This window comes from Ips typographus, linkage group LG6 (genome assembly GCF_016097725.1).
Source record: "Ips typographus isolate SLU linkage group LG6, UJ_Ityp_2.0, whole genome shotgun sequence".
Classification (NCBI taxonomy): domain Eukaryota; kingdom Metazoa; phylum Arthropoda; class Insecta; order Coleoptera; family Curculionidae; genus Ips; species Ips typographus.
Genome location: NC_138427.1, coordinates 9,648,176 through 9,664,350, shown reverse-complemented (window position 1 = coordinate 9,664,350; position 16,175 = coordinate 9,648,176). Strand labels below are relative to the sequence as shown.

The 16,175-nt window shown below is 37.6% G+C and overlaps 2 protein-coding genes and 3 non-coding genes across 24 annotated transcripts in view; 2 read left to right on the top strand and 3 right to left on the bottom strand.

Annotated features, from left to right (window-relative positions):
* Positions 1-137: 137 nt before the first annotated feature.
* fsd (transmembrane protein fates-shifted) lies at positions 138-2,108 on the bottom strand. 2 transcript variants are annotated; one of them, XM_081981292.1, is made up of 5 exons: positions 1,911-2,108; positions 1,602-1,736; positions 1,312-1,549; positions 827-1,245; positions 138-774 (listed from the first exon to the last, which is right to left on the bottom strand). In XM_081981292.1, exons 1-5 carry the CDS (start codon positions 1,951-1,953, stop codon positions 542-544), a joined length of 1,068 nt encoding a protein of 355 aa, XP_081837418.1. In that variant the 5' UTR covers positions 1,954-2,108; the 3' UTR covers positions 138-541. The 2 variants fall into 2 exon arrangements, with proteins under 2 accessions (XP_081837418.1, XP_081837419.1); XM_081981293.1 differs by having other exon boundaries at positions 1,829-2,078.
* Positions 2,109-2,394: 286 nt separating this feature from the next.
* Positions 2,395-16,175, top strand: part of Liprin-alpha (PTPRF interacting protein alpha) — a 39,648-nt gene continuing 25,867 nt past the window's right edge. For 14 of the 19 annotated variants that reach the window (XM_081981267.1, XM_081981253.1, XM_081981266.1 and 11 more), the window contains exon 1: positions 13,223-13,534. In XM_081981267.1, coding sequence (XP_081837393.1) covers positions 13,238-13,534 — 297 coding nt within the window. In that variant the 5' untranslated portion in view covers positions 13,223-13,237. Of the gene's footprint in view, positions 2,952-13,222; positions 13,535-16,175 lie in introns of those variants that run through there. The other 5 variants (XM_081981271.1, XM_081981270.1, XM_081981262.1 and 2 more) reach the window with 3 other exon arrangements.
* TRNAA-AGC (transfer RNA alanine (anticodon AGC)) lies at positions 9,604-9,676 on the bottom strand. Its single transcript has one exon. It is a non-coding gene; the product is annotated as a tRNA-Ala (tRNA).
* TRNAA-AGC (transfer RNA alanine (anticodon AGC)) lies at positions 12,389-12,461 on the top strand. Its single transcript has one exon. It is a non-coding gene; the product is annotated as a tRNA-Ala (tRNA).
* Positions 12,622-12,694, bottom strand: TRNAA-AGC (transfer RNA alanine (anticodon AGC)). Its single transcript has one exon. It is a non-coding gene; the product is annotated as a tRNA-Ala (tRNA).

The following is a 16,175-nucleotide window of genomic DNA, read 5'->3' as shown; positions in this document are numbered from 1 at the left end:
AAATAAGGAAAATGTAACTCTAAAAATTATGAGCAAATCCAACTAATTGGCTTTATAACTGTAATCGTTTTTACTTTTTCGCATATCGTTATGTTTTTATACGTAGGATGCAATATTTAAATTAACAGGCTCGTTATGCTTTAACTTTATTACAGTACAAATTAAACAAGTCATTTTTCATTAAATGCAATGTCAAAATTATTCAATTTACGTTTGGTTTTATGATACCGAAAATCAAACTAAATTAGAATGACGTCGTCACAGCAAGATTTAAAATAGCCAGACGATTCTCAAAAAACCTCAGTTAGTTAGGATTGATATAATTAAATTTCATTATAACCACAGCACACATTCTGCATACAAAAAATTGTATACATTGCCCCATCTATTATCTACAGCAGGGACAGAATAATATAAAAAAAGAGGCAATTTTCTGACCAAAACACTCGCACTTTCTATAGAAAGGTCTTGATTATTAAAACTAATTTTTTAATAAAATACTTTTTTCATAAAAACAAGGCTAGTAACAAAAGAAAAATATTTAATCTTGATTACGTCTCAGGTCGTTCATGTTATGACTGCCTGGATACAGAGGGTGCCACCAGTCCAACACTTTAATATTGATCACGGGGTCCAGAATAAGGGTGACGCTATCAGCGCCCCCTCGTAAGTTTGACGATGACCTGGCCGCAGTATCGAACACCAGCTGCAACCTGTGATATTGGAATTTCGGAGCTGAAGACAGAGTGAGGGAGACCGATTTTAGGGCCAAACCTATAAAAAATAATCTTTGATAGATAGCTAAGACAATAATAAGTAAAGGTACCTAAAGTTGGGGGTACCGGACAAAAATGCAAACATGACACCTGTAAAACGCGGCAATGTTCGTCCGGATTGGCTGAGATATCGTCCAGAATCTCGAGCAAATCCGGCACCTCCGATCTGGTCCTGGAATGTGACAGTGATGGAGTGAAAGTTTTCCGTCTCATTTTGAAGAAATAGATAAAGTTTGAGCTTTTTGTGGTGTGCCACACAAGATGGCATTCATAACTTTTCAGACACTCTGGATGCTCTTCAAATGTTGTGATTGGTTTGATGCGGTTCACAAAGGGTTGGTACATGTGATAAAGAGCCCGAATTACGTTTGTTTTTAAACCGTATCGTCTGATTAAACGTTCCGGTTGTAAACATTCAGGCATTGTAGGAACGTTCTTGTAGTAGCGACGGTACAAACTGAACCAAAATCTGCAACAAAAGTTTAAAACAAAGTCAATTTCATAATCCAAAAGTAGATTCAAGACTTTTTCTTACCTAGCACTACAAACAACCTCCAATGATGTGGTACAGATGGCAGCAAAAGTACCAACATCCTCAGGTCTAATGTACTCTGATACAAGAAACCAAATATCAATTGGGTAGTCTTTACCATGTTTCTGGGTTTTGTCCTGTTTATCACTGGATGACAAAGTCTTCTTTCTTACTCTTGGTTCTGCCTTTCGTATGACATATGTGATACTACCGTCCTTGTCAGTTATTGGAACAAATTCTCCTGAAAACCTAGCTTAATAACTAATTACTTTAAAAAAAAAACTTATTAGTACCATCAAAGTCTTCTGCATCTTTGTCATCCCAGTTTTTTTCCACTTCACTTTTTAGCACTACTTGAGTATTGTTTGATGATTTTTTGGTGCGATTTTTGGGTACTGATGAGTTTGCAAAGTCATTTATAGTAATGTCTGAAAGAAATTGCTTAGGTATACAAAGTGTTTTTTTTTATTGATGAGCAAAAATACAAAACAATCCACCACCAGTCAAAAATTAAACGTACCATAATTCATAATCAATAATTGATAAGAAACTTGCAATGTTTGTAATTAAAGTGTTTAAGGTAAAAATTGAAAGAAATTTACCTCCCAAACTCCTTAGCGAACCTTTCTTGGACTTTTTCGGCATGTTGAACTAAAAGTTACGTTTCCTATATGTAAAAAAATAGAATCCAAAAAAAGTGGCATATCAAATTAAGGACTTATTAACTAAAAATCGGATGAAAGTTTGAAAAAGTTTACTTCCGCGAAACACAGCCATCGCCATAAGTGACTGACAAAAGCAGCTGTTTGGTGACAGTTGCACCATTGCCAATTTGTAAAGTTTGGTTAATTATCCGTGTTGCCAACTATCAGATTAGGATTTAAACTTTTTTGCTGTGCCCGTAGAATTTCAATTCAATTATCAGATCAGTTTGTGCGACTAATTATTGCAGTTTTGCTGAAAAATTGGTCTAAATTAATAAATTTGGTTTGGAATAGTGGATGCGACATCTCTGTTCTAGTAGTGGTAACACGGCAATAGAATGAGAAAGGTTTGTTAGTGGAATCTGCTTTACCGGCTGAAATGGGCTTGTTTGACATGGATTGCAATGGCTGTCAAGCAAAATCAACTTCTAAATGTATCTTGTGTATGTAGTTAGAAATAATGGGAATAAAATTTAAAGGTGTGTCTTTGTAAATAACCAAGTATAATGTGTATAATTGTAAATAAACAATTAGGGACGAGGCGGTGGTGCGAAAACGAGACCCGGTTTCAGTGTTTACGGCGATCGTTTAGCTAGAAAACCAGTCGAATCATTCACCAGGGGGTTAAAGGGGGTACGATCGGATAGATCGGTTTTTCTGGATCTCGGTACCCGCGAATAATCGCTTAAGATGTGGAATATGATGTGCGACGTGATGCCGACGATATCGGAGGACAGCATCAGCCAGAGAAGTTCGCAATTTTCCGGCGAGGACGCGAATTTCGAACAATTAATGGTGTCTATGCTGGACGAAAGAGACAAGTTGATGGACAGTTTGCGGGAGACACAGGAACGTCTCGGGGAGACCGAAATAAAATTGTCGGAAGTCGAAAAGGAACGGGATTCTCTCCAGAGACAAATAGCGGCGAATTTACCACAGGTAAAGTGTCTTGACAGGCGCGAGTTTAACACCGCTATCCACCGATTTTACTTTTTGGTTTGCCAGGGCCGTTATTGATTCTTTTCCCTTTTACTCAGTTTTTGTGGGAAAATTGTTCTTATTCAAAAATCTCACTCATAAACTGGATTAAGCTAGCTCCGATGACAAATTGAGTCTCAACTGTTTGAGCCACTCTATTACTGAGCTACTCAAGTTTAACCATCTGTCAAATCCTGGTTTCCTTGGTTACCACAATAGGCAACAATTTCCAGAAAATTGATCATTATTTCTCAATGTTATGTTATAAAGAGGAGATAGTCTTTGTAGTAATAGAAAGTAATGATGTTAAGCAGTAAGCAAACTATAATAATCATGTTAAAGAAGGATAGTGGGTTTTTCCTGCTGTCCATTTAACACATCATAATTTTGATGAATGTAAAACTATAGTGTAGGTTGATCTTTTTGTTGCCTACCAGCTACACATATTAAGTAACAGGTCATAAAAGACAGATGTTGGCACTGGTTTGTTTGTGTACTAGATACAGTTGGGTAGCAGGACTTTATTGTCATACTTTTGAGAGAAATAGTTCAGACTGGTTTTTCCCTTAAAGTCTACTTTCCAATTAAGTGGCAAATACTATTAACAGGCAATTAAATAAGTCACTTGTCTTTTTTCACTCCTATGAGCATTGTTCCACCCACACATCTACATTCAAGTTTATTTAGCAATAATTGTCTGTGGCAACTGTTTACATTAATGATCTAGTCATTTGTCTTGTCTATAGTAATAACAGACTTTTTTCATTAAAAAAAAATTAGTTTCCTTGAAGATCTACCCAACTAGTTTATCATTACCAGGGCTAATGGTAGAGACCTTCTCATGGACCAGGAAATGAATCTGATATTATTAAGCAATTATATTCCATTGTTACTGGAATTCTAATCGAAATGGAATTGCCAAAGCATGTAATGCGTAATAGGCTCAAATGGAAATTTAATTATAGATATCCCTCAAATGGTGTTTCAGAATTACAGTCAAAGGGTTTCCTATACAATTGTGGGCGCTTCCGATCGCAATATGGCAATTAGGAGCACTGTGGGTGGTTTACATGTTTAAATTTGAAAAAAATACTATTATAGAAGTTGTTTGAGTGTTTTTTATGAATAATTCAACTCATAAGATAAATTAAGCTTGTGGCAACTCTGTAAATGCAATAAAGGCGTTTACAGGGGGAGCGACTGGTTTTGGATTACTCCTCAAGATGGTGCTGCACGGTCTGTACATACCAATTTTCTTTACTGTATAAATTGTGTCTTGGGGGGACTTCATGTAACTAACAGAATTTGAATTTTTATTTGCTAATTAAGGCTACCTTTTTAAAAAGGCAGCTTTTTAGTCATTAAGGCATATTGTGCCTTATTTTTTGATAACTGATTACATTTATCATCATCAAGTGTCTTAATTATTACTTCCTTAAATGTAGTTGGGGAGAATTTGTCGGTTTCAGTTTCTTTGACCTTTTTTACACAATTTACCTTCTTTGCACTTTTTCCGTATATCTACTTGGTTAGGAGATATTTCACAAAATCCATGCGAAAGTGGTCTCAACCAACGATTTTGACACCTGTCGCTTTGACGTTGAATAACTCGTTTATTTGATACATTTTGTTATGATTGTTATACATCTGTGGATAGCCAATGAAAGAAGTTATCCATCGACGTATAAAAGTTGGGTGGTTTGTTTTAGAGTTTGTTCGCTAGAGGGCCTCAAAGTCAAGTCTCATAATCAAAGATAATAAAATACCTATTTGAAAGGAATACAGGCAAACTATACACACCATAAAAAAAATCTATTTCCTAATTAGTTGTAGGCATGTGAATTTTGAATAGAGTTTGATGTGTTACTGCTTTCTGACTCTTTTTAACATACAAATAGGGTTCTTCTGATATCGATCGAGTTTGAACAGCTTTATAAACTTTTTACTCCCTGACTAAAATACCTATAAAACCATCCACCAATAGAGAAATTCAAAACTTTAGTGTCGCTGGCGAGCCAAAAACTTTGCGCATACATTTCCATTTTTAAAACTAATTAAACGCTTTTTCTTTGCAGGTAAGGCCAAGTTGATGCAGTATTATAGCGGAGCCATAGCTGAATTTTAAAACAGTTAACTTCCTGACAGAAACGTATTTATTAATCCGGTAAGTGTGCTGCTCTATCCGCTTTTATGAAAAGCGTTATCCTGAGTTTGCAAAGATCAATCAATTATAGTACACATCCTAAGGATAATTTATAGTTTGCACCTGTTCCACCCACGTCCCGTGACTTAAATTGTTTCTCAGCTTCTAATGCTTTCTTAGTTTCCGATCCGAGTAAAGTTTGCGGTCAGAAAATTTCCCAGTGGAAATGCAGCACGTCGCACACGTTCTGTTACAGAGAACCTTTTGCAAAATTGTTTGCCACAATAAACCGAGGAATCGAAAAAGCGAACAGCAAGTCGGAGTCTCGATTCGATGGCTTTTAAATTGGATTATAAGAGTCCTCGACTCATCCTCGTTTCTATTTACATACACCGGGTCGTATTTGTTATCCTAGCTAGGTAGACATGTTCCGGCCAACTAAAATGAAAGATGTCTGTAGACCAAAAAAGCCCATGCAGCACCTAGTTTACATTTAGATGGCGGACAGCGACAAAAAGCCCTAAGCTGGACCCAGCAACCGAAACGTTGAGCTGCTTAAATTAGGGTGTTTTTTGCATTTCGCATAAAGTTTCCGTCGCTAACCCAGTTATTTCAGCTTTATTTTAACTGGATGCATAAAAAACTTACCCCGGTGGTGAGGGCGATGTAAATTCAAAACCCTAAACAAGAAGAGTGAAAAGTTGGAAAATAGATAGTTTATTTGAAAAGAATGTTTGCCTTGTAATCAAGTGGTTGTCTGGGTAATGATTCTTTAGTTGTAGAATAAAGATTGTATAAGAAACTGGCACCCTGCAGAGGATTACCACTCTATGGATGATAAGACTCTTTGATTGATTTCCATCTTAAAAATGTCTCAGGCCGAGTCGTGATGGCTAAAGAGAGCAAATGGCTGGGAAAATCAGGCATTATTTATTACCATCAATTCGAATTTGCTTCAGTTTGGTAAAGTGGCCGGATTACGGGAGCTGAGTGAAATCATTTTCTCATTTTCGGCGCAGTTCTTCGAAACCTGCAACCATTGGCAACGCTGCTCGTCCAGGAAATGACATTAATGCTTGTCACTTGTCAAGACTGTCAAAAGATGCTTGCCACGGCCCAAGGACGGTAAACAGTAAAGGAGTGCTTAATCCCATAAGCGCAATCTTGCCGGTATCGGCTCGGGCCGGTGACGATTTTTACGTCACCATGGGTCTCTCGCGTTCGCGCGATTGTTTTGCGCGATGCGCGATTGCAGTCGATCATTCACGAATATGATCTCGTACATAGCATCTCGGGCGAATATTTAGCGTATTGTGCACCCGAAGGCCCACTGTGACGTCAGAATTCATTCGCCGCCGGGAAACAAAATCGGCCGATTGAGCAATCCTTGACTGTTTAATATCCTTGGCCACGGCCTCCTTTACTAGAAAGCTATAAAATGTCACTTTTAATGGCGGCGTTCGCGGTTTTTGTTGTGTACGCAGATGCAATATTTTATGCAGTTCATTGCAAGTTATGAGTGAAAATCAAAGAAAGTGGCATTCCTGATCCAAATATAGATAGAGCTGATTATTTTATACACAACCAAGTTCAGCCAAAATAAGTTGGTCCAGAATATTTGTTCTGGAAAGTAAAACAAACTAATTTGGAAATTGATCAATCAAAGAAAGTATAAGTAAGAATAGTAAATACCTATAAGCTAAATACTACCTGATCACACAACAAAATAAACCCAAACTACACTTGACTAGAACAATAAACTTATGAACAGACAGCAACCAAAAAGAATTACGTCACTGTGACGTCACATTCGCTCCATGGAGCGTGACAACTAATTGGTGATATTTCTTTGAGTTTTTTCCATTTGTTTACACACCACAAAGATTACAATAAGTGATACAAAGAGCATTAACACATCTCCGAACATGGAGTTAATCCCATTTGAAATGATTGATGGTTCGTGCAAAACTGCTCAAAGATTTCAAAATTGCCCCGGTTTTACGATCTAATCAAGCTAGAGACCTTTATAGGAGAGGTTGATGTTTTATTGGAACACATTTAATAATTCCCCTGGCTCGTATTTTTAACTGTACTCTCGTAAAAGTTTATTTCAATAGATGACTCTAATACGGAAGTGTTTACCATAAGTATTGGTAATCAGATCATGGCAACTTTCAGCAATCAGTTAAGTGTATGATGGTAATTTTTGCAACCTTTAAAAAAATAATAGACTGCGGTAGTCCCGAAACGAACATAAATAGAAGAAACACCCTAATCCCAAACGTATAATGAATATACTCCAACTCGTAATATGTGTGTGACGTCCGCAAAACAGGAAAATGTTTCGCCTTGGGGGAGGAAAAATGTGATTTAAACGGCTAGACGTTCTCGGCCCTTTGGGATCGTCGACAAACGTCCAGACCCAATATTCTGGAATAAAAGGGATGAAATTTCAAGTTTAAAGATCAATTCTAGTTGAACGTCGTTTTTTTTTTGAATCGTTACAAACTGTAACCGACGATTTTTCCTCGCCATGGCAATTCGTCCGAAAATGAAACCGCCGAGAAAATTTTTGATGGAAAACAACCCCAAAGACCCGAGGGGACCGGGTTAGGGCAGTCGGGGGAGCAAAGGGTAATATCGGGGCTAATATACTTTCTAACAAGATTTATGGGGGCTGGCAAAGGTCGAAAAAATCTCGATTGGGGGGGCGGTTATCGATAACTGCACTGGTGGGACCACAACCGATTTGGTTTTTTGGTGATGAAAAAGTGGATGTCCGTCAATCACTGTATTTTTTTGTTGTTCATCATTTTTATTCTGGAATTAATCTTTGGGCTTGTGTAACTGTTAGAAAGGATCAAACCATAAATTTTCCAATTATCCTAACCTAAGCCCTAGCAGAAATAAGGATTTCAATAAGCCCCGAACTACAACGTTTCTAGGGCGATATAAAAGCCCTTAATTGGCCTTAATGATTAACTATGATGACCTCACTAGGGTCTGCGACTGTAGCGCCTTATCTTTAGGGACGATTGTCTCCAGAGGAAGGCTCCAGAGAATTAAGTTAATTTACTAGTGTAAGGCTGTTCAGTATGTTTTCTTTCTGTGTATTTACCGCCCTCAAGACTCAAGTTAGCGGTGTTTTCGGTTAGTGAAACTTAAATTCAAATTAACTTAATGCCAAATTTACATTTTCTCATTAAGTCGTTTATCCTTTATGTAGTTTAGTTTGGAAAATTAGGTTAGAATGTTTTAGTTCTGTATTACTTTACTTTTAAAACTCTAGTTTGGTTCTAAGTTTACTATTTTTTTTTAAGGATTTAAGGGGTAGCCAAAATTAAATCAATCACCCTGTACTTAAGGTTGAAATTGGCATCAAACTCCTGAGTTTACCGTTATAATTGAAATTATTAGTAGACGATTTTGGTCTTTACTTACCTACAGGAAATTGTGTTTAATTTGTAGTCAGTGTAGTGGTAATAAATTCCCCAGACCTACTAGTCCCAAAATGTAGTGGATTCAGGATTTTCTCACTGTCAAAGCCTCATATAATCGAATTTTCTGGACGGAAAGTACATTTTGTCGAAAGGTGCAATTTTGGCAAATTTTTATTTTGCCCCAGAAAGGTTCCAACTGTACATACAGCAAAGGGTGTATTTATACTTTATAATATTATAGGGCATATACAGGTGTGGTAAATCCAAACGCGACCATAGGAAAACCGTGTAACGGACAGAGAAACGTAGGTAATTACATGCGCGGGAGGAAGACAGAAAACGAAAAAAATATCAAGTAGGCCATATTTTCAGTACGCTGTTGCCAAAATCCAATACCACACCGCCCTCTGTACAAGAAAGCCTAGAATGTCACTTTTAATTTAATAAATTTTGTCTTCATGGCCTCCTATTTAAAATGGAGATTTAGATTTATAATGTTTTCTATCGAATAATCCAAGAACAAAATTAATTTTGTCGACGGTATTGGATTTTGGCAACAGCGCACTGAAAATATGGCCTACTTGATATTTTTTTCGTATTCTGTCTTGGTCCCGCGCATGCAATTATCTACGTTTCTCTGTCAGTTACACGGTTTTCCTATGGTCGGTTTTAAATTTACCACACCTGTATATTTTTTAACTACTTTTTGAGATACAGTATCTCGGTAACATGAAGAGCTAGGAAGGCCTGTTTTGACTCGTATTGTAGTATTTTTTATCCTCTTTCTAATGGCAAAGGGTATATTTATACCAAAGAACCTTAAATTAGGTGAAAAAGGCACTTTAAAATTTTTCATTTTTCTAAAATTGGAATAATTTAATTTTTTTATTTTGCTCTAAAGCTTGGTTCCGCCATTAGCAGTTAATCAGGTTTTTGACAAGGATTGGGCTTAAATTTTATTTTCAATACATTTTTATAAGAAAATTGTAGCGAATATTTAAAAATTTTATTTGTAGAAATAAAAAAAGAGTGGAGGCGCCGGGTATCGATCCCGGTACCTCTCGCATGCTAAGCGAGCGCTCTACCATCTGAGCTACGCCCCCCACGTCATACGTTAACTATACCGGCTTTTTAACATTCAATATCAGCTGTTACATTGTTCTACTTTAAGCGTGTTAGGCGTGGTCGGCCAAAAATGTTTTAAATCAAGTTTGTTTACGTACGACGAACGCGTTCACTGAATGAAATTGAAAATAACGACCTCGAGAAGGTCACACAAGAAAGTCATTTATAATTCTCCAGTTATCGCGTCCAAAAAGTAGTCGGCCATCCGAGCAAAAGATAAAAGGAAAAATGAATAATTAGTCTGGACGATCAGATTTATGCACATTACGACGCTGGGGGAAACTCACGTTTGGCACGTGCGCCTGGATGCGATGGGAACAAGCGCGCTTCCCGGCAAGTTGCCGACAAGTCTCCGTGCGGGACAGACGGGAAAGTCACCGCTAAAATTCCCGAAAATGTCGACGTTATTTTCGCATTCCTCGGTGCCGTTCGAATAGTTCGACTTGTGACTTTTGTGGTCAAGTTTTTGTTTGAAAAGTTAGGTTAAATACGACATAATAAGGAAGGCAGTCATTTTAAGCTTGCACAACAGTCATAGGAAAGGTGGATCTAATTACTGAGGGTAAAATTTCAGATAGTCGGTTAATGTACCAAAAGTTTGGTGGTGGAGGGTATCAAATCCAGTTTGTCATAACAAAAGCATTTATTAAAGTCTATAATTGTTTGAAGCACTTCTTTCCTGTCGTTTAACGTTTTGTTTCTTATTTCACTTGTTTTGGTTTTGGACGCCATTTTGTAGAAGAATTGTCAACATATCATGTCACGAGTCCACATGTACAGATTTGCATAAATGTCACCACTGTTCCTAGTTTGTGATTGGTCAAATGATATGGAGTTTGGTCAGCTGCACATGTGAAACGTCAACTTTCTGTACATTGGGATCTGGAATTTACGGCACTTTTCACTATTCGTTTTTTCTTGCAACTGGGTTTTCATCTACGCGACTGTCAGTTTAACGCCTCAGTGTCGTGTAATAACTCAGATTCTAGTTAGTTTACCTGGGAGCTTAGCAGCCAGAACGGGGCCGAGGAGGAAGTCCGAGTCCATTAATCTTCTTTCCAATGATGGATGGATTATATAGTGCAAACCCCGGGATTTGCCGCTAACGTTAAAACTGGCGACGTCCTAACTACCTATATGAAGTCATCACCTTCATTATTTAGTTCTCTCCTTAAAGAGCCATTAATCTTGACGTTTCGTGTTTTCTTCTCTCTCGGTCTCCGGGATCAAGTAAAACCACCCAATATCATTCCTTTTGGAATACGCAAATCCGTACGCATAAATATTTATTTGCGGCAACATATGAAGCCCATTTTTCCGAACAACTTGGAACGCTGATGGGGGCATATATCAGGACTTTATAAGTTAAGCTCCGGACCAATCTCTCGAGGGTTGAGGGTTGTTTTTTCTTTGCGGTAACGTTGACATAATATTTTCTGCTGCCAACCAGATGGTTCACCTGTGTAATTATTGATTTTCTTATTGTTCACTCATTAATTCCTGCTCATTGAAGTTTAGGGTTTAGGTTATAATAAAGGTGCATTGCATACTTTTTTTTTTAAATGACCAGTAATTAATTTTTTTTTTAACACCAGCACTATAACCTTTCTATCAGAATGAGTTAAAACGAGATTGACACTGTAAACACTGGTTGCATTCTTAAGAAAAAATCGATTAGAAATCGCTGAAAAATGCACTAAAATAAATCGATCACCAACCGAAAAATGCTAATCGGACGGCATGTTTTCCAACGAATTTAAAAGCCAATTTCTCGATTGGCGTTTCAAGATAAGAGATACTCCCTCTGGTGATCAGTTTTGAAAACAGTTTCGGGCATTCCCAAGGATTGTAAACAGTACAGGAGTGCTTAATCCCATAAGCGCAATCTTGCCGGTATCGGCTCGGGCCGGTGACGATTTTTACGTCACCATGGGGTCGGAGTAAACCGAAATCACAGGCACCCTTGACAATCTCGTACATAGCGTCTCGGGCGAATATTTAGCGTATTGTGCGCCCGAAGGCCCACTGTGACGTCAGAATTCATTCGCCGCCGGGAAACAAAATCGGCCGATCGAGCAATCCTGTACTGTTTACCGTCCTTGGGGCATTCCAGCTGTCATTGCTCCCTTTGTTTACATTGATTTTGACAGTGACAGTGTCATATTATTTGTAATGTTCGGTTAGGGCCGTGTTGCCCGATTTTAGTTCAACTGGCGCTGCGATCTTATTATTGTAACTTGAAACGCCAATTGCGATTTGTAATTTGTTGATCTGTCACTGTCAGTGTTATTTCAATTTGATTTTAATAATTAAAATTCATTGTTAGTTAATTATTATATTTAAAACTAGGTATCTTTTCCATTTTTCTAATGGGTAAAGCGTCAAAACAAAGAATATTTAAATTATTCAATGAAATAAATCAATTTTCGGGCCAATTTACTGTATGACACTATCCAATCCACCTTAGACAAAAAATTGTTCAAAATCTTGTCTAAAAAATTGAATAGTCTAAAACGGCCTTTAAAGTCTATTTCAAATTATTAATATTGTTTTTTTTTACTAGTACCATATGAAATTCGTTCTGTACTAGTTTATTATATCGCTTAAAAAAATGTAAATTTTCTATTATTTGTTATTATCAACACTTAAAGCTGAAGAACATGTACGACGTTAAACTGTCTGCTTTCACTGGGGGCGTAGCTCAGATGGTAGAGCGCTCGCTTAGCATGCGAGAGGTACCGGGATCGATACCCGGCGCCTCCACTTTTTTCTTATTTACCTACTAAGAAGTATTTTTACTTTTTTTTTAGTTTTACCAACAGCAAAAGTTCGAAAAAAACTTATTTTAAAATTAATTTTATTTGTTTTAAGGTTTTTTTTAATTCTTAATTTATTAAGCAAATTAATAGAAATAAAAAAGGAGTGGAGGCGCCGGGTATCGATCCCGGTACCTCTCGCATGCTAAGCGAGCGCTCTACCATCTGAGCTACGCCCCCTGTGCTACCTGATTATATTATTAGTAATCAGGTGCGCGTGATTATAAATTATAAAACACTCATTATCTCTGGCTACTGATTAGTTTCTGTGTAATTTTTGCCTGGTACTCAATATTTTCACTAAACTCTGGTTGAGTTTCCTTAGACAACTTACATTATATTTTTGATAGAAATTAAAATGGCAGATCTTTTCTCAGTTCTATAGACAAATGCTTCTAAATACACAATACCATCGAAATTCAGAGGCGCTTCTTTCGCAATACATACACGAATCGTATATAAACTCCCGATGGAATTGCAAGTCCTCGTATTTATCATCTCTCTAGTCTCCCAACTAAAATTGCATTACATGCACAGTACTTTTACCGGCGATAATACACAAAACTTACATAACGAGGGTCGTTTCCTTCCCGTTTCCGACATTCGAATGTAACTGGGAACCTGGGTTATTAGTGCGTCCGCAAAAGCCTTGTAAATTTGCCTTACATGACTGTTTTGCGATAAAATGACTGAAATTTAAAAACCAGCTCCAATTGGTCCGCGATGTTTTTTTCGCTGAACAACAATTTGAACAACCCACAACAGAGCAACGGTTCGTTGTTCGGTAACGTGAATAACAATAACAATAACCAGAACAACAATTATCATCATGGATTCAACGGCAACAATCCGTTCCATAATGCTTTGCCAACGCCTTCGCCCTCCGCCTCTCCAAGTACCCCGGGAGTTACTCCGAGCAGTACCAGCAATGGACATCGACTGCTTTCCGCACAGGGAATGGAAACGTTACAGGCGTTTTTACGAGAACACGGCAACGAATGTATTAAACAATTCGTAAAGGTAATTTTTATTGTTCTAAGCAGGTTATTATCTATTTGGTTCTGGATTTTAAGTTTATTTGAAGTTAAATAGTGTAGAACTAGTGCTGCTCTGTTAGGTTGGTTTACAAACGCATCTACATGACATGACATACGTCATTTAAGTCTACAGAATTTGAGGTTAGGTTGCTTGCAATTGTTTAGAATTGCCAGACTAGGGGATTCTCCCCAAAAAGGTTTTTCTTTGGTATGTCAGCTTTCTCATTTATTAGTATTTTTTCCATAAAAACATTAAAAACTCTGTCTTAACAAAAGAAAACACGTTTTGGGCTATACAGGTGTGGTAAATCCAAAAGCGACCATAGGAAAACCGTGTAACGGACAGAGAAACGTAGGTAATTGCATGCGCGGGAGAAAGACAGAAAACGAAAAAAATATCAAGTAGGCCATATTTTTAGCGCGCTGTTGCCAAACGCCGTAAGTATTCAATACCCTCGACAAACTTACTTAGCGGTAAGCGGTAAGCGGTCTTCTTTAGTTTGTTAGGACTGCTTACTTAGCTTCTAAGCGGCTGATGTCGGGTGAACGTACACATTATTGTGTTTATGTTCCAAAATCTAAATTATTATTCATTTACAAACTATTTCGCCATCCTGATGCTAATTTAAATACTACAGAGTTACGAGTTAGATTTTATTAAATTTTACAGTAGACATTTTTACTAAAAGCTGAGAAGAGTTTGAACTTATTTTCTCAGGTTTGCCAAAACCCAGCGACTCGGTAAAATAAATTAAAGCCCGGAAAGTTAATACTTCTCGACTAATTCAAGGCGGAATTTCTGCTAGTGGATTGAATACAACGGGACTGGAAAAAAAAACCGAAACAATAATCCATTTATCCCCTTTTCCGGGACTGCACCGAGTCTCCCGTTTGCTTTCCTAATTCCTTTACAGATCTCCCGACAATTACGTTAGCGATCACGACCGTCGGGACTGGCAATAAGACCCAAAAGTACCTTATCAGTGTCGTCGTTGTTCTGGATCATTGTTGCAGAAAGTTGCGTGGCAAATGTGTTTTCAGACGTGTTAATTGTTCGTTTTTAAGGCGCGTACAAACATGCAGAAGACAGTAACGTAACACAACACAAGGTTGAGGCTTGCTAAGTAGATGCAAACAAATAGAGATTAGAAACTGAGTTGGTTTCCAGCTATTTCATACTAGAAAGGGTATTAAAATACTGCGTAAACAGTGAATGCGTACGATGGAAAGTAATATGCTTGCACAGTCTGTTGCAGGCAGATAACTTCTCCAAGGTTTACGTCTGGATAATTCCAGAAACTTGTGTATTTTCACATACTCGTAAATCAGTTCAAGGGTAATAAATTGTTTTTGAAGATTCAGGTCAATTGTGTTTGGTTATTTTAAATTTATCCAGCCACTATCGATTATAATATTTAAAGTGTCTCTTAAGTAATTCCATTAGCAAGACCATCCATTAAACATTTCCAGTTCACGGGTGTAATATTACATGCATTGTCAATGAAATGAAGTGATTCTGCCTGGATAGGTCGCGCAAAGCATTAGAAATGCAAATACTTACTGGTCTTGGCCTTTATTAATTTCCTAAGCCTCGTACTAATTTAGTTCCGGTTTCCAACGATAAATCACGTTTATGTCGGGGGAATTCCTGTCTATACCGACTATATTGTGCACATTTCCCCCAAGGGGTATGAAACAACAAAGAAATTTCTCGAAAGAAAAATGTTGACGCATTAATTGGGAATATTTTCGGTCTCCAGAGGACCATCTCTTCCAATCTACTTAATTAAAGTCAGGCCTGAAAACGTACATAGAGTGAAACTCGTTAACAGCTCTTCCCCCTTCTAATATCGGATCTTTGGGATCAAAAAGAGCTGTATGTGTCAAAAAGGAACAAGGGAAACGTAGCTAATTAAGGTAAATAGTGTGTGGCAGCAACATATTCCACTTGCATCGTTTTCCCAAAACCCCCGGATGTAATTAAGGTTTCGATGCCGCCAAAACGAAAGACCTGCCTCTGTTGATAGAAGCTTAATTACGGAAAAGGGGGCGTTAAAATGCAGCTTTTGCAACAGGTCAATGGGAATTTGAGTGGGCGTTTTTACAATGTAAATTAGGTTTTTTGGGGGGCTTGTTTGGATAAATTCTGCTTTTTTTAATTTCCTGAAAATTGTTGTCTATCGTGCTTGGGTGTCGAGGTTTTGGAATTGACGTATTTGAGATTAGCCCGGTTTGATGTAGGGTGACACAGCGAAAGGGTCGTGTCAACTTTGATGTAGGCGGTTGTTCGGAACGGATCTTTTTGGAAAGGAATTTTCTATTAGTTTGGAAACCACGTTATTACTCAAAAGTCAAAATTGTGTTAGAACTATGACAGATGTCAAATAGTGGATGCAAGCAGGTTTCAGCCTGCTGCTTTTTCTTGACCAATCACAAACTACCAAGAGTGCTCCTGATTCTGAAAGCTTCTGAATTGATGCTGAAAAACAATGAATAGAACAGAGCACGTCTAATGGAACACAATAATAAAGCTGACGGAAAACTTAACAAACACACCATCGTCAGGAAGGTAATTAATTTTCGACTCATGCACAGGCAGCCCCTAAACTAGACACAATACATTA